This window comes from Leiobunum rupestre, chromosome 10 (genome assembly GCF_980474605.1).
Source record: "Leiobunum rupestre chromosome 10, qqLeiRupe1.1.hap1, whole genome shotgun sequence".
NCBI classification, from domain to species: Eukaryota; Metazoa; Arthropoda; class Arachnida; order Opiliones; family Sclerosomatidae; genus Leiobunum; species Leiobunum rupestre.
In genome coordinates this window covers 4951274-4967919 of record NC_143393.1, presented here as the reverse complement: position 1 = coordinate 4967919, position 16646 = coordinate 4951274, and the positions used below count along the sequence as shown (strand labels likewise).

General features: G+C 38.1%; 1 protein-coding gene across 1 annotated transcript; it reads right to left on the bottom strand.

The window, feature by feature from the left end:
* Positions 1 to 10113: 10113 nt before the first annotated feature.
* LOC149923396 (uncharacterized) lies at positions 10114 to 11933 on the bottom strand. The gene is made up of 3 exons (XM_090161615.1): positions 11918 to 11933; positions 11468 to 11780; positions 10114 to 11434 (listed from the first exon to the last, which is right to left on the bottom strand). Exons 1-3 carry the CDS (start codon positions 11931 to 11933, stop codon positions 10114 to 10116), a joined length of 1650 nt encoding a protein of 549 aa, XP_090017741.1.
* Between the last annotated feature and the right edge of the window lie 4713 nt (positions 11934 to 16646).

Sequence of the window (16646 nt, the reverse complement as noted above, 5' to 3'; positions counted from 1 at the left end):
GGCGTTTCGGGTCGCGCTCGTTTCGAAGGAAGAGTTGTTCGAGAGTAGAGTGTTTCGATTCCAGGGCGTTTCGGGTCGCGCTCGTTTCGAAGGAAGAGTTGTTCGAGAGTAGAGTGTTTCGATTCCAGGGCGTTTCGGGTCGCGTTCGTTTCGAAGGTCGAGTTGTTCGAGAGTAGAGTGTTTCGATTCCAGGGCGTTTCGGGTCGCGCTCGTTTCGAAGGACGAGTTGTTCGAGAGTAGAGTGTTTCGATTCCAGGGCGTTTCGGGTCGCGCTCGTTTCGAAGGACGAGTTGTTCGAGAGTAGAGTGTTTCGATTCCAGGGCGTTTCATGTCGCGCTCGTTTCGAAGGACGAGTTGTTCGAGAGTAGAGTGTTTCGATTCCAGGGCGTTTCGGGTTGCGCTCGTTTCGAAGGACGAGTTGTTCGAGAGTAGAGTGTTTCGATTCCAGGGCGTTTCATGTCGCGCTCGTTTCGAAGGACTAGTTGTTCGAGAGTAGAGTGTTTCGATTCCAGGGCGTTTCGGGTCGCGCTCGTTTCGAAGGACGAGTTGTTCGAGAGTAGAGTGTTTCGATTCCAGGGCGTTTCGGGTCGCGCTCGTTTCGAAGGATGAGTTGTTCGAGAGTAGAGTGTTTCGATTCCAGGGCGTTTCGGGTCGCGCTCGTTTCGAAGGACGAGTTGTTCGAGAGTAGAGTGTTTCGAGTCCAGGGCGTTTCGGGTCGCGCTCGTTTCGAAGGACGAGTTGTTCGAGAGTAGAGTGTTTCGATTCCAGGGCGTTTCGGGTCGCGCTCGTTTCGAAGGACGAGTTGTTCGAGAGTAGAGTGTTTCGATTCCAGGGCGTTTCGTGTCGCGCTCGTTTCGAAGGACGAGTTGTTCGAGAGTAGAGTGTTTCGATTCCAGGGCGTTTCGGGTCGCGCTCGTTTCGAAGGACGAGTTGTTCGAGAGTAGAGTGTTTCGATTCCAGGGCGTTTCGGGTCGCGCTCGTTTCGAAGGAAGAGTTGTTCGAGAGTAGAGTGTTTCGATTCCAGGGCGTTTCGGGTCGCGCTCGTTTCGAAGGACGAGTTGTTCGAGAGTAGAGTGTTTCGATTCCAGGGCGTTTCGGGTCGCGCTCGTTTCGAAGGACGAGTTGTTCGAGAGTAGAGTGTTTCAATTCCAGGGCGTTTCGGGTCGCGCTCGTTTCGAAGGACGAGTTGTTCGAGAGTAGAGTGTTTCGATTCCAGGGCGTTTCGGGTCGCGCTCGTTTCGAAGGAAGAGTTGTTCGAGAGTAGAGTGTTTCGATTCCAGGGCGTTTCGGGTCGCGCTCGTTTCGAAGGACGAGTTGTTCGAGAGTAGAGTGTTTCGATTCCAGGGTGTTTCGGGTCGCGCTCGTTTCGAAGGACGAGTTGTTCGAGAGTAGAGTGTTTCGATTCCAGGGCGTTTCATGTCGCGCTCGTTTCGAAGGACGAGTTGTTCGAGAGTAGAGTGTTTCGATTCCAGGGCGTTTCGGGTCGCGCTCGTTTCGAAGGACGAGTTGTTCGAGAGTAGAGTGTTTCGATTCCATGGCGTTTCATGTCGCGCTCGTTTCGAAGGAAGAGTTGTTCGAGAGTAGAGTGTTTCGATTCCAGGGCGTTTCATGTCGCGCTCGTTTCGAAGGACGAGTTGTTCGAGAGTAGAGTGTTTCGATTCCAGGGCGTTTCGGGTCGCGCTCGTTTCGAAGGACGAGTTGTTCGAGAGTAGAGTGTTTCGATTCCAGGGCGTTTCATGTCGCGCTCGTTTCGAAGGACGAGTTGTTCGAGAGTAGAGTGTTTCGATTCCAGGGCGTTTCGGGTCGCGCTCGTTTCGAAGGAAGAGTTGTTCGAGAGTAGAGTGTTTCGATTCCGGGGCGGTTCGGGTCGCGCTCGTTTCGAAGGAAGAGTTGTTCGAGAGTAGAGTGTTTCGATTCCAGGGCGTTTCGGGTCGCGCTCGTTTCGAAGGAAGAGTTGTTCGAGAGTAGAGTGTTTCGATTCCAGGGCGTTTCGGGTCGCGCTCGTTTCGAAGGACGAGTTGTTCGAGAGTAGAGTGTTTCGATTCCAGGGCGTTTCGGGTCGCGCTCGTTTCGAAGGACGAGTTGTTCGAGAGTAGTGTTTCGATTCCAGGGCGTTTCGGGTCGCGCTCGTTTCGAAGGACGAGTTGTTCGAGAGTAGAGTGTTTCGTTTCCAGGGCGTTTCATGTCGCGCTCGTTTCGAAGGACTAGTTGTTCGAGAGTAGAGTGTTTCGATTCCAGGGCGTTTCGGGTCGCGCTCGTTTCGAAGGACGAGTTGTTCGAGAGTAGAGTGTTTCGATTCCAGGGCGTTTCGGGTCGCGCTCGTTTCGAAGGAAGAGTTGTTCGAGAGTAGAGTGTTTCGATTCCAGGGCGTTTCGGGTCGCGCTCGTTTCGAAGGACGAGTTGTTCGAGAGTAGAGTGTTTCGTTTCCAGGGCGTTTCGGGTCGCGCTCGTTTCGAAGGAAGAGTTGTTCGAGAGTAGAGTGTTTCGATTCCAGGGCGTTTCGGGTTGCGCTCGTTTCGAAGGACGAGTTGTTCGAGAGTAGAGTGTTTCGATTCCAGGGCGTTTCATGTCGCACTCGTTTCGAAGGACGAGTTGTTCGAGAGTAGAGTGTTTCGATTCCAGGGCGTTTCGGGTCGCGCTCGTTTCGAAGGACGAGTTGTTCGAGAGTAGAGTGTTTCGTTTCCAGGGCGTTTCATGTCGCGCTCGTTTCGAACGACTAGTGGTTCGAGAGTAGAGTGTTTCGATTCCAGGGCGTTTCATGTCGCGCTCGTTTCGAAGGACGAGTTGTTCGAGAGTAGAGTGTTTCGATTCCAGGGCGTTTCGGGTCGCGCTCGTTTCGAAGGACGAGTTGTTCGAGAGTAGAGTGTTTCGTTTCCAAGGCGTTTCATGTCGCGCTCGTTTCGAAGGACTAGTTGTTCGAGAGTAGAGTGTTTCGATTTCAGGGCGTTTCGGGTCGCGATCGTTTCGAGGGACGAGTTGTTCGATAATAGAGTGTTTCGCTTCTTGCGTGTTGCAAATGTTGCACGTTTCGAGTAACTTTGATGTGCAATTTATGAATTAAATACGTTTAAAATAATTCGGTTAGTGTGAAACGCGCGTTTCGAATTTTGTCCGCTTTAGCGCGCCATAAAAAGTCCTCCTGTTACTATTCCTCCATGATGACTTTTAGTATAATTTTTACGCAGGAGACAATGGCTCTCGCGACGCTAGCACGAGCTTTCTTACCGATAGATAGCGCCTTATAAGGATAGCCTGCAGAAATTACGCGTTTCTGCTAGCTGTCAGTGTCACCTCCGTATTCACTCCCTTTGAAATATTTTATCTAGACCTTAAGGATAATAGCTGGTTTAACAGATGAGGTAAATGAAACATCTATTAACAGATTAATTTATAATTAAGTAAATGTGTTTCTAATTTTAAATTACTTTTTTAGGAAATTTACTGGGAATTCGTCAAATCCCTATATAAAATCGAAGAAAACGGAGGTTTGACTCTGGGTAATAAACTTACCAAATTTCATATCTACTGGAAGACGCAGAAGATGAAGGTAAAGCTGGCGGTTCAAGTAATAAGCAGGTCCGTGGTTAAAGCATTGATGTTTTTGGGGGAAACTAGGGCACCAGCTTTTCGTTGTTGCGAGTCAACTGTAAAATTCATAGTCAATTGATAGGTACTCAATTAGCAAAATATGAAATAAATATTGTATTTTTTTATATATATTAATATATTTTATTGGACAAATAGTGAAGTGATTACATGAAATTTAAAGAGATGACAGAAAGTCCTCGAGGGAGGCCCTGGGAGGGAACGCGTGTTCAGCACCGAAGCCGCGTTTCTGCGTTGGATGGCGATAGCAATCCGTTGCTTGAGGTACTCGATGGAACGGATCTCGCCACTCGCAAAGCGAAGGCAGCGACCGATGGAATGTACCAGGGCTAAGCCTTCGCGGCCAAACGCACCGAGAGTTTCCACGGCAATGGGCTTAATTGAATTCTCATAAAGTGTTTATTGGTTTAGGTGTTTTGACATCCTAAATTCCAAAGGCTACAAAGCACCTCTTAGGAAAGAAAACATTGAACTCCCCATTGGAGAAAATCAAAGAACTTGTTTAAAAATTTTAAAGATTTAGAAGGAAATCTTATTGTTTAGGGCAGTTGGAAGACTGGACTCATGGATTTGGCAATTTCTATTACAAGCATATTAGAGATTTCGCAGAAATATCTCATCTCACCTAACCATCAATTGAAGTAACCTATTTTGTCAATGATAATAACACAAATTGCAACTTAACTCTTGATTACCAATTTTTTTATTTACTTACCTACAAGTTCTCTGAAGATCAGTTGGAGTTATTCTTCAATGCAGCCAGATGAAAAGGGGGTAGGAACAATAATCCTACCACAAAACAGTTCGAAGGCGCTTATAAAAGATATCTAGCTACGCGACTTACTCCAACTCTGAATGGAAATGTCACAGTATTACCGCGCTGTCGGTCGACGCGTAATGCGAGGTCGGACAGGTAATAAGGGGAAAGGAAGTAAATGAGGTAGTTGGCAGTGAATTGGAATCGTGACGAAATTCAAATAATAAAAAATACCTTTATTGACATTTTCCCTTTAAACAGTAAATTAACCAAATAAAACCAGTTCTACTTACATAAATCAGGTTTTGAACCTTGCTTAATGGGAGACATTGGGATAACTAATTATTTTACTTTTAATTATTTAGGGGCTACTTAAGAGAGAGAGGGAGATAATATTAAGAAATTTATTTAAAGGGGGGTTAGGGAAAAAATCTTAACAGTCTTATTTTATAAGTTTGAATTATCGAGAATTATGGGGAGAGTAGTGTTCCTTCTTGGTATGGAATCGAACGATTTATGAGTTCTATTTCTGGAGGGTGACTTAAAATAACATTCTTATTGGTCCAAAAAAGGGGGGGGACTCTTTCTGGGATTTTCCGTTTTACCGGAGCATAAATGGTAAAATACTTTTAGTCATCTACGACGGACTTCGAGAGAGAAAAAAGAAAGGGCTAGAGGGGGAACCTTTGTAACAGAATTTAGGGGGTGAGACACAATGGCGACAGATTAGCGGGAGGATTATCGTTTTAGCTTGATGGGTGCTCCAAAGTGGGAGGAGGGAAAATAGGAAAATTTCAACGTTACGATAGATGAACGTCTTCTTTCTTGATGTCTCGCAGTTCTGGGTGTTTGAAGATGACGAGGACGACATTGTTTCTCGACAAAGAAGGGACGGAGCCAGGATTGTCTCCTACAAACGGGTCGAACTTTGACGACGAGTGGATTGAAAGATTTCTCCTTCTAACCGAACATTGTTCCTACTAACCTTAAAAAGTCTCTATTTGGGGAAGTAGTTGGGCTTAAAACGATATTCGTGCTAAATTTGCATCTTTTAGGGGATTTATTTGGGCATTTCAGCCTCTTTTATTTGAACTTGGGGCTGTCGCGGAGAAAAAAGTGCGAACTGGGGAAACTCTTCTGTCATAGCCAAACTAGTCTGGTCTCATGGTGCCTTGACATCAGCGGCGGATTCTCTCTCTGTGTCTTTTTCTGTGGTGCTCTTTGGTTTTGTTGTTTTTATCTTGGGGAGGGTTGAAAATGTCGGGTGCCGGAAGTGTATGTTTAGGTGCGCTTATTAATTTTGGTTGTGGTTTCGAATGACGTAGAAAGACTTCCACGACTTCGATTCGTTGGGCCTGTTGCTATCCTTTAGAAACAACACTGACGCTTCATTAGGCTTGCCCTTATCTACTCTCTTCTTTAGTCTTTGGGGTGACGAACGAAAATTTCCTTGGTCCCTGGGCATCTAGGTTGACATGTTGAAAGCTACTGATGAAGTATAGTTTTCAGCAGGGGGTTGCTGGGGCTCTTTCGGTTTGGTTGGGGTTCGTGGTGCAATCGACCTTCGACTTGTTTTTCCAGACTTTGCTGGCGCCAAGGAGAGGAGAAGGAGGAAGGTGTGAAATGAGTAACAATGGGAAAGGATTTTAACGAAGCTAAGGCTGGCGAATGGGTTTTAAAGGGATTTTAATTTGATGATTTAATTTAATGTTAAAGGGAGTAATATTTTCTTCAGCGTTGCCAGACGTACGATAATTATCGCACAGTGCGATAATTTAATCAAAATTTTTAGGGCGTACTATAGTTTTCATGGCGTACGATATCGTACCATTATTTCGATAATTCTGCCTCAACGTACTATAATGTACGATAATATTTAATTTTTTTTAAAAACCTACGAACGATTTATATTTTATTATTAATTTATATAACTTTTCTACTTAAAAATGAATGATATACATTTTCTGTACGCGTAGTCCAGAGTGTGAGTTTATTACTCCTAGCTATTACCGCATTTTTTAAAACATTTTTAAACATATTAAGTTCAGTTAATAATGATAATAGACATTTTGTTTATTTCCCTGAAATAAAACTCCTGTAGTGCTTTAAAAAATCATCTAAATTCAACGCATTTATGTATGAATTAAAATTTATCGCCAAAAAGAAATGTACGATAATTTTCCAGGAAAATCGATAATTTTTTGGCCTAGATACGATAATTTCAGATTTTCGATCTGGCAACGCTGATTTTCTTATAGCTTATGAGAAGGGTTTTCTGGATATACCAAACATCGTGGGTCTAGGGATTGCGTAGACTTTCTTTTATTTATCTCTTTTCTATATTAAATTTCATTATTTAAGTGATACCATATTTTTATGGATATCTGTTACCTTTATCCTTAATGAAGGGATCCAATCTGAAACCACTACAACCAATAGTTGTCAAGATATCAACTAACTCTATAAAAATGATATCTGAAAACCATATTTGAGGAATTATTTAACACTTTAATATATTATTATTTTACTGTTCTGATTGATTCAGGTGATGTAATAAACTTTTCTTAGGGATTTAAGTTGGAAACACATATTGGTCATGGGAAAAATAAATGTTTACTTTATATTTTATCTTGGCTATTATTATTGGAAAATAAAGTAATTAAGGTTTAAATATTATATCCCGTTTATAGGGGAAACAATTTTTTTTCAGACTTTTAATAAAAAGGGGATTTATTAACATAAAAAAAACACAAAAACTTATTAACTATCGAAAAACAAAAAAACATGACATCAAAAATAAATGAATATTTTTTTTCTTGACTTCAGAAGTAAGACTTCTGGGGGGGGGGGGGTAACAACAGCCCTTGATAAAACCGAAATTCCCGGTCTTTGTAGTGTTCAACGATATGCCAAAGATATCTTTGGCCATTGAACTTGCCGTTCTAAGAGCAATAGTTGGAAATGATATTTTTACTGATCTCCATGAACATCATCGTATAACTTTGCAATACAAATGAATTATTTTCTTGGTCAAAGTAAAATGAACAAACTGGCCAAAGACAAGAATCTGGAAATGAAGGGCCAAGCCATCAGGCACAAATAAGCTTATTTTATTTAAAGGGGCTGGAAACTGGGGTTTTGAAAAACGTCATCTGTGACGTCATTAACGAAAATTGGCGCGTAGAACTACTTTTTCTCAAGTTCGCGAAGACGTAAACAGGCACCGCTGTGTTGGAATTTTTGTATGACGAAATCCAGCGTGGTCTTGGTTAGTGTTAGCTGAGCTCGTAGGAAGTTTTAAAACTCCATTAATCTTTATTAAGATTTAGTTTAGTGAACAACAAATGTTCATTTGAGCAATAAGGTATTTTGGTAGTAGTGTGTTCGTAATTTTTTAAATTATTATTTGCGAGTTTCATCGAATTTTGTAACAAAACGCTAGATGAATCGAAGCTAATTTCTCAGGGCCTTGGTTTCACTGGAGCATTTTGATAAACCTTAGTACTAACCACAGTTCTTTTGCCTTTTCTCACTTATCTAATTCACCAACAAGAGATATTTTCGTATCATCACGTTTCCGGTTTTTTATTTGAATTAAACTCGTTCATTATAATTAAATAAATATTAAAATACTAGAACCAAAACCACGTCCACGAAGGCCCGAATATCTTAGATCGCGTATGAATACCTGTCACTTGTCTCTCTCGGGTCGCTCCTCACTATTTTCAAAACATCTCCGTCAGAGCCAAATTCCTCAAGCGGGGAAAAAAGAAAATAAAGCAGGGTCCGGATTTTTTTGGAGATACTACGTCACTAGACGATTTCAAAACCCCACTTTCCAGCCCCTTTAAGGGCAGTAATTTTTAACATATTCTCTTAAAAATCTTGCTATCCTCATAATTTTATTATTATTTATCATTCTCTGACCCTTGAACCTAATTATGTATTAGAATTATATATATATATATATATATATATATATATATATATATATATAATTAAAAGATTAACTTACCTTTGTATCATTGAATATATATTTCCAAATTAAATTTAATTTTGAACTTCAAAAACACTAAACACCAGGTACATATCGTAGCTAAGTAGTTTGAGAAAGTTAATCGAAATCTGGGGGCTCACTAGTCAATTTGACTAGTGAAAAATTTACCTAAATATTCATAAATCCCATTTTATTTAATAAAATCACATCAATGTAGCTCAAGTGATAATAAACTCCTATTTTAATTCTGATGGGTAAAGCAAAATGTTGGCTGTCCTTCTTATTTATACCCCCATTAATCAGTGACTACTAAAATAAATGAAGATAGGAGCAATAACAACTAAAATCCGCCAAAAATACAATAAGACACGGGTATTATCAGGAGACAGCATTCAGTAGAGTGGACAGCCGTCTTTAATCCCGACATATCAGAAGTAAACACGCCACGCGACAAGGAGGACAACTGTACAGCTTTACACGAGGCGCGGCCACATCAGCGCAAGTAAACATTAAGTGACGTAATGTTTCAGTTTCAGTTTCATTGTTAGGACAACCTCTGCATATGTCCTCAGTTAATGTTTTATTAAAGTCTGTCTTTGAGAGGGCGCTGCGGTAGAATTTCAAATGACAGAACACATTTACGTTGTGAAGTGTTTGTCAACCCTTACGGAAAAAACTATAGAATTCCAATTGGTTTTTAAATGGGGCTATTGGATCATGTATAGGAAATAAATTGGGCTTGAACTCCAATCCAAACCCAATTGGGGAACAATTGGTTTTGCAATTGGAAAGTTCTTGGTTGTACAACCAATTAAAAACCAATAACGTTCCAATAGATAACCTATTAAACTTTTAATTGTTTTTTTATTGGTGTTTTCCGCCAATACAATACCAATTAAAAAAATCATTGGGACTTTACGGGTGAAAAACTCCAATAAATTTCCAATTAAATGTTTTTAGTTGGAACTTTATTGGCGTTTTCCGCCAATAAAGTACCAATTAAAAAATCATTGGGACTTTAACGGGTTAAAAACGCCAATAAATTTCCAATTAAAAACATTTAATTGGAAATTTATTTGCGTTTTTCACCCATAAAGTCACAATGATTTTTTTAATTGGTACTTTATTGGCGGAAAACGCCAATAAAGTTCCAATTAAAAACATTTAATTGGAAATTTATTTGCGTTTTTCACCCATAAAGTCCCAATGATTTTTTTAATTGGTACTTTATTGGCGGAAAACGCCAATAAAAAACAATTAAAAGTTTAATAGGTTACCTATTGCAATGATATTGGTTTTTAATTGGCTGTACAACCAAGAACTTTCCAATTGCGAAACCAATTGTTAACCCAAATAAAAAATAATTGGGGCTTTATTGGTGGTGGTTTCGACCTATAAGGTTCCATTAAAAAACTTTCGTTTTTTATTGGTGCTTTCCGCCAATAAAGTACCAATTGATTTTTTATTTGAAAATTTAATAGCGTTTTCGATCCTTAAGATTCCAATTAATAAAGTAATTGAAATTTTATTGTTGTTTTTAGGTACTTAAAATTACCAATAAAATATAATTGGGTCTTTATTGGTGGATTGGACCTATAATATTTATTTACTTACTGAAATAGCATTTATATAAGCATACAGTTTTCTATCAATTATTTATTTTGGTTTACCCACAATGTATAGATGCTAAAATTATTTGAAATTGTAAATCAGGGAACATGTATTATATTTTTTAATTATGTATATTTTTAATTCACATAATACCTTTGGATTCAATTGTGTTTGGAAATTTACAAATATATATTTTCCTATTTACATTCATCAACACATATTTCTGCTGAATACTCGCTAATTTCAATGCATAATAGTTTTTAGTTTTTATGCCAATTTTTATATGTGGAACTGATGTTTCTTTTGTTTCCAAATGTTTAATTATGACAACTTCATTGTTATTTGGTTCATTTTCATTATTAAAAAAAATGAAATATTGAATTTCGCCATAATACTCAGCTCCGTTATATTTAAAAATAGCAACACTGTTGTTTTGTTTGGGTGCTTTCTGATAAGTTATTCCGCTTAAAATCAACCCCTTATAGAAACATCTTTCTGCAATGCGGTGTAATTCACTTTCACTAAAAGTTGTATTCATTTCATTTGTGAATGTCAAGTATTCTAATTCAAGAGATGTTAAAGGTCTAATCTGAGCTTGTCCCAAAGGATAAATGTTATTTACACATTGCCTTGCATTGTCATATCCTAATCTTTTGAAGAAAGATAAAGTTTTAACATTAATATAACTTGAAAATGGCTGGAGAACTGATTGAAATAAAAATTTTCTGACGTATCTAGAACAAATTTGACTTGGTACACCTTGAGTCCCATTAACAAAATTAATAATATTACCATTTTCGGTTTCAAAAACAAAGGACGAATGAGCCCAAAGAGGTCCAAAATTAAACACGCTTTTTGAAAGATGTAAAAGAAAATGCACATTTGCTAACATTGATCTTTCTCCATACAGTAGTTGGTATTGGTAAACAAATTTACAGATTAGAAGATTTGCATCGTTGACTTCTTTAAAAGATATATCTGACTTGAGTAATATATAAATGCCACGTGAAAGAAGAGTAAAATGCTTTAAATATTTTTTTGGCAAAATTCCTAAAACACATGGATAGGCATAAAAAAGTAACCAGTTTCGCCATTCATTTGCCTTCCAAAGTTTTCTATCCTTTAAAGATCTAGGCCTCCTAGTAATTTCTAACGGAGTTTTAATATTCTTCAAGCGTGCGTCAATTACTGATATATTTTGTGGGGAACCAATATAATACTTTTCAGCAGGATCAGATAACCATTTTTCAACTAAACTTTTAACAACTCCTAATAGAACAACGTGCATGTAATCCGGTACAAATCCTTCTATGACATTAAAAAATGGTAAATTGATTAAGACGCTTGGTCCTTTAAACCCACGGACTGATTTTTCTGTCACTAACGCTTCTTCCATGTCTCGAATGGTTTGTTCATCTTCTCGGTCACTATAATTGTTTTCATTTTCTGTGTATCTTACACAACTTTTACGAGAAGATTTTGATGTATGTAGTAACTTTACAACATGACCAGGGTGCAGACACCAACTACACCCATAGTATCCATTGTACTGTGTGGAATTTTGAATCTTCGGTCGTGCCACAGAATCAGGACAGGAACATATAGCTATTACTTTGCTATTTATGATATGTCCTTCAGAATTTTTCCATTCTAGACCTACGTCATAAAGTCGCTTAAGTTCTGAAACAAATGGTTCCATAAACACTTCCATTTTTGGGTCAAGTCTGCCACACCACAAACCAACCAATAATATTTTCTTAAAACGTTCTTTAGGAGCAAGTTCGTTTACTACAATAAAAAGGGGCCAAACTGATACATTACAATATACTTGATAAGAAAAACTCTTAAATCACCTAGCAAATATGCTCAACTTCTCCAAAAATTCTTATTTTTGGATTGGATGTAAATCTGATGTGGCAAAAACTTATTTAAAAGGTTGAACCTACCCCCTAGAGCCCTCATTAGAAAGAAGTGAAATCAAAATGCTTAAATTAATCTTATGCGTGGGTTTTGAAAGAAAACTTGTATAAAAGTGCTTTACCATGAAAATATTTAATAGTTCTTAATACCTAATAGTCAGCTAATTTTTTTTGGTAGCAGTGTCAATTCTCCTTTAAATAATTAAGTCTTTACACCATTTAATGATTTTTCAGATGATGAACATATGTCTGTTGCTGAAGAAAATTCAGTAGCTGACATAGATAATGCTCACAGTGACAAAGATACCTTTCAACTGGAAACCAATCAAGGTTTCGCTAATGATGATTCCCGCAATTCATATATGGAGGAAGGTATCAGAGAAAATCCATTGGCATTGAAACCAGACGCACAATTAGAAGTTCTAATGACTTCAGAAATAGGAAAACACAAAGAAACTGTTCCTGAATTATGTAATCTATCTCTGAGGGGTGAATCTGATAATGGTACGTTATTTGTTACTGATAGTACTTTTTGAATAAACTGACTGTAGTAACATTACTTTCTAGAATCTGAAACTTATGAAGAAAAATATAATAAATTGTTAGAGACATATAACAAACTCCTTAGTGATTCAAGGAGATATAGGACAGAAATAAATGACTTGAAAGTTAAATTGGCCAGCTCAACAAGTTGTTCATGTGCAAATTTGGAAAATAATCAATATGAATTTTTGGAGCATATCCGCGAGAATGATACAGTATGTTTTTAAATAATACTTATTTTTATATGGTTTTATATAAAAATATTTTTCACAAACTTTTAGATATTTCTTGCAAATGGTATCTTTATTAAAAAAGAGAAATGGGAACAATGCCACATTGCGCCTAATGAATCAATTTTTACAAAAAACTTGGCTGTAGCCATATGGGGTACGACCACATTAGCTGGGAGAAGTGTGGGTGGAAAGGTCTCAAATCGACTAAAAAATTTGAGAGAAGAAGACCCGAGACCCCGATTGACCCCTCACAAAGTTAACAGTATTAAAAGTACTAAAAGAATAAAATTGGTTGTTAAAAGAAATATCAATATTTAAATAATTTTTTCTTCTAGCCTGTGTTCGTTATTATCTGCAGAGGAAAGGAAAAAATTCTGAAATACAAGATAAAGGGGTGAAAGGTGTTCACCATGCACTTACAGAAAAAAATCGCTGACATTCGGAAAAGTTTCAAAAAAATTAAAATTGTAAATTGACATATTTAAGGTTATGTCTGTATAATAAAGGTTTTTATCAAGTATGATACTAGTATATAATGCAAATCATCCCCATGGGACATCTATGAGGACTTACCATTAAATACCAACAAGTTCAATAGCCATTACATACAAATAGGTATGTAATGGGGAGTAGGCCTGTCGGTATTTATTTGGAACAAAACCAATTGATACCCAATTGGGAATGGCCCTTTGGGTACCAAATGGAAATAATCTTATTGGTATGTAATGGGGAGTAGGCCTATTGGTATTTATTTGGAAAAAAACCATTTGATACCCAATTAGGAATGGCCCATTGGGTACCAAATGGAAATAATCTTATTGGTATGTAATGGGGAGTAGGCCTATTGGGTACCAAATGGAAATAATCTTATTGGTATGTAATGGGGAGTAGGCCTATTGGGTACCAAATGGAAATAATCTTATTGGTATGTAATGGGGAGTAGGCCTATTTGTGTAATGCGAAATAGTGTTATAGGTATTCAATTGGAAAATAGCTATGGGTTTTTAATTGGACCAATAAGATATTTCTATTGGTAATTTGTCCCAAAACACAATAGATTTCCAATAGTATCCCAATTGGAATATTTCCCATACAATTCCAATTGTTTTTTTCCGTAAGGGAAAACATAAACAGAAACGTATAATAATTTGTGTTCCATTATGACTAACAAATGACGTTTTAATTTTACACTGAATTTCGAAATCCACCAATGACATACCAAAAAATACAACTTTTTATATAATTATAGGCAAAAATAAAAACTATTAACATATATTTTTTCTTAAGGGGGGCACAATTTTACGGGGGTCCTGCTGGGCTCAACTTGCATACGATCTTCTTTGGTTATAGCCGCTGGTAAGAAATTTCCCCGTGCTTCAACCAGCCTTGGAAATAAGCTTTTTTTTTAAACTGGTCCTTCTGACCAGTGACCCCCTAACATATTAATTATTAAACTGGTCCTTATGACCAGTGACCCCCTAGCTTATGAATTATTTAACTGGTCTCATATAAAATGTTCTAATGCCATTTATAAGCCTAAAAAACCTATATTACATGTTTAGAAGTTAGATTATGTTGGTAACATTAACTTTACACGTATTCAAAATAGTTAACTTTATTTTATGAGTACCACAAGAATAGTACAATATAGTACTATCTCACCTAAGACTTCTACCATAGCCTAGAAGACCCTCGTAATTTACCGTATTATCTCTCTTTCTCTAGGCCCCGTAACTCCAGAGTCCCCGGTCCGTTACCGCGTAGCCAGGGTAGCCTACCGTACTTTTTTTTTTTATTTATTCAAGGAAGAAAGGGCTGATTGAGTCTGAGAAGACCGCGAGCCCGGAGAGACACCATCTGATTAATCAGGGTGAGATATGTGTAACGGCTACGCCAACGGGGGGATATGTGGGGACACCCGTGGCGGAAGTATTCCGACCACCCGTTGGGGAATTGGTAGTCGTCCTCACACGACCATCCACAAACTCTGCCTCCCGGACGCCTGGGATTACAGGAGTGAGCCACTACTCCCGGCAGCCTACCGTACTTGGGGGAAAGCAAGACTAGAGGATTGAGGGTTTGAGGCCGGAGGGGGTTAGACAGTCCCACTCATTTGAGGGATTCGAGCGAAGGGACTCTTCATAAAACCTCGGCGTGCGGCCGCGGCGGTAGTAAGCGGAGTCGCTGTACATAGAAATCCCGTGAATAGGGAAATCGAAATTGATATAAACCTTGAATTAAAAGGTCATCTCCTATTATTTGGAATTATTAAACTGGTCACCTTCTGTTTTTTGTTATTATTTCGAATTAATAAACTGGACACGGTGACCAGTGACCCCCCAAATTTTTAATAAATAAACTGGTCTGAGCAATTAATTAACTGGTCTTTGACCACCTGACCACCGTTATTTCCAAGGCTGGCTTCAACTGGTGCCTCTTCCGTGTTTCGAAAGGGTTAACAGATATTTTGTACAGAGACGCCTGTCTAGTAAGCGAATCATATAATTATAAAGTCTTTGACGCAAACTTAGTAACCAGCTGTGTAAGGACGACTTCTCAGGTCATTCGATATGCAAGGAGTTTGACCTAAGCGAATAGGTTCTTGGGGGAATGAGGCTTTTTGTCAAAAAAACCAGTGACCTGCCGAAACCTTAAGGTCGCTCTTCACACAAAGGACGTCTGTACGAAGGACCCTAAAGTCAAAGTGATAAATTCTTTATAAAGCGTCTTCAAACACTAAACAACAACTGTTGGAAGGTTCTCGGCCAGGTGGAGGAACCGACTGCCATCCGTTCGATTTTCGTAATGGGTGGAGAGTCGGGCCAACGCCATTAAGGAGGCAGGATTTGTGGCTGAAACAGGTTTGGTCAGGGATATCTTTAAGATACTCCATAATCCAAGCAAAGTTGTAACTGTTGAAGATCGTGAGGCTAATCCCACACCTGTAATTGCATTTATTTATTTATTTAGAAAGGAACTTTGCCAACCAAGCCGAATCCGGCTTATGCGCAGGCATTGACAGAAAGAAAAGTATAGTAAATTACCAATAAAGTAACAAAATAAAAAAAGTTTACATACAATTATATAAAAAATGAAATAAAAAAAAAAAAAAGAAATTACAGGTACTTAGACATACCATGGACTAATTATAGTACTTCGTACATGGTATGTCTAAGTACCTGTAATTTCTTTTTTTTTTTTTATTTCATTTTTTATATAATTGTATGTAAACTTTTTTTATTTTGTTACTTTATTGGTAATTTACTATACTTTTCTTTCTGTCAATGGGTGACATAAAAATTTGTAACTTAATATGACTTTATGAAATAGAATTTACCATTTGAGATATCATCAAAAACTCTAAATGGTGCAGCTTTTTGCGATTTTGATATATTTGAATGATCACTTTTCCTTTCTAATAGCTCAAAATCATTAATTTCATTTGCCAAATTTGGCCATTCTTTAAGTTCATCATCATCTATAAAAATAAAATATAACCCAAACAACATTAAAAATAACACAAGGCTGGTATTAAGCCTTAGTAAACACTTACCAGAAGACAATTCATCATATATTTCCCCTAGTTTTTTCACTTTTTTTTTAGTAGGGGACTTAAATAATGTCTTATCCGTCAAAGAAGATAAATTCATATTTTAAAATTTACAAAAAAACATACAAATAACCAAAATTAACCAAAGAATGTGTACAAATTACAAAAGCATGGGCTAGTACCGGCAGACGACAGATCACAATTTTTTTATCCCTAATGCAACCCCCCCCTCTCCTCTTTTGACCCTAGACTTCCGCAGCTTTCAAAACCCGCCGCCAGAGCGCACATTTAACAATCGCCCAGCGTAGATTTTGGGAATGGGGCGTCCCTGTACGAAGTACTATAATTAGTCCATGGACATACAGACTAGGGATGGGATGCGAGGTGGTCTGTTACAGCAGTTCTAAATTTATGATATTCGTTTATTGCA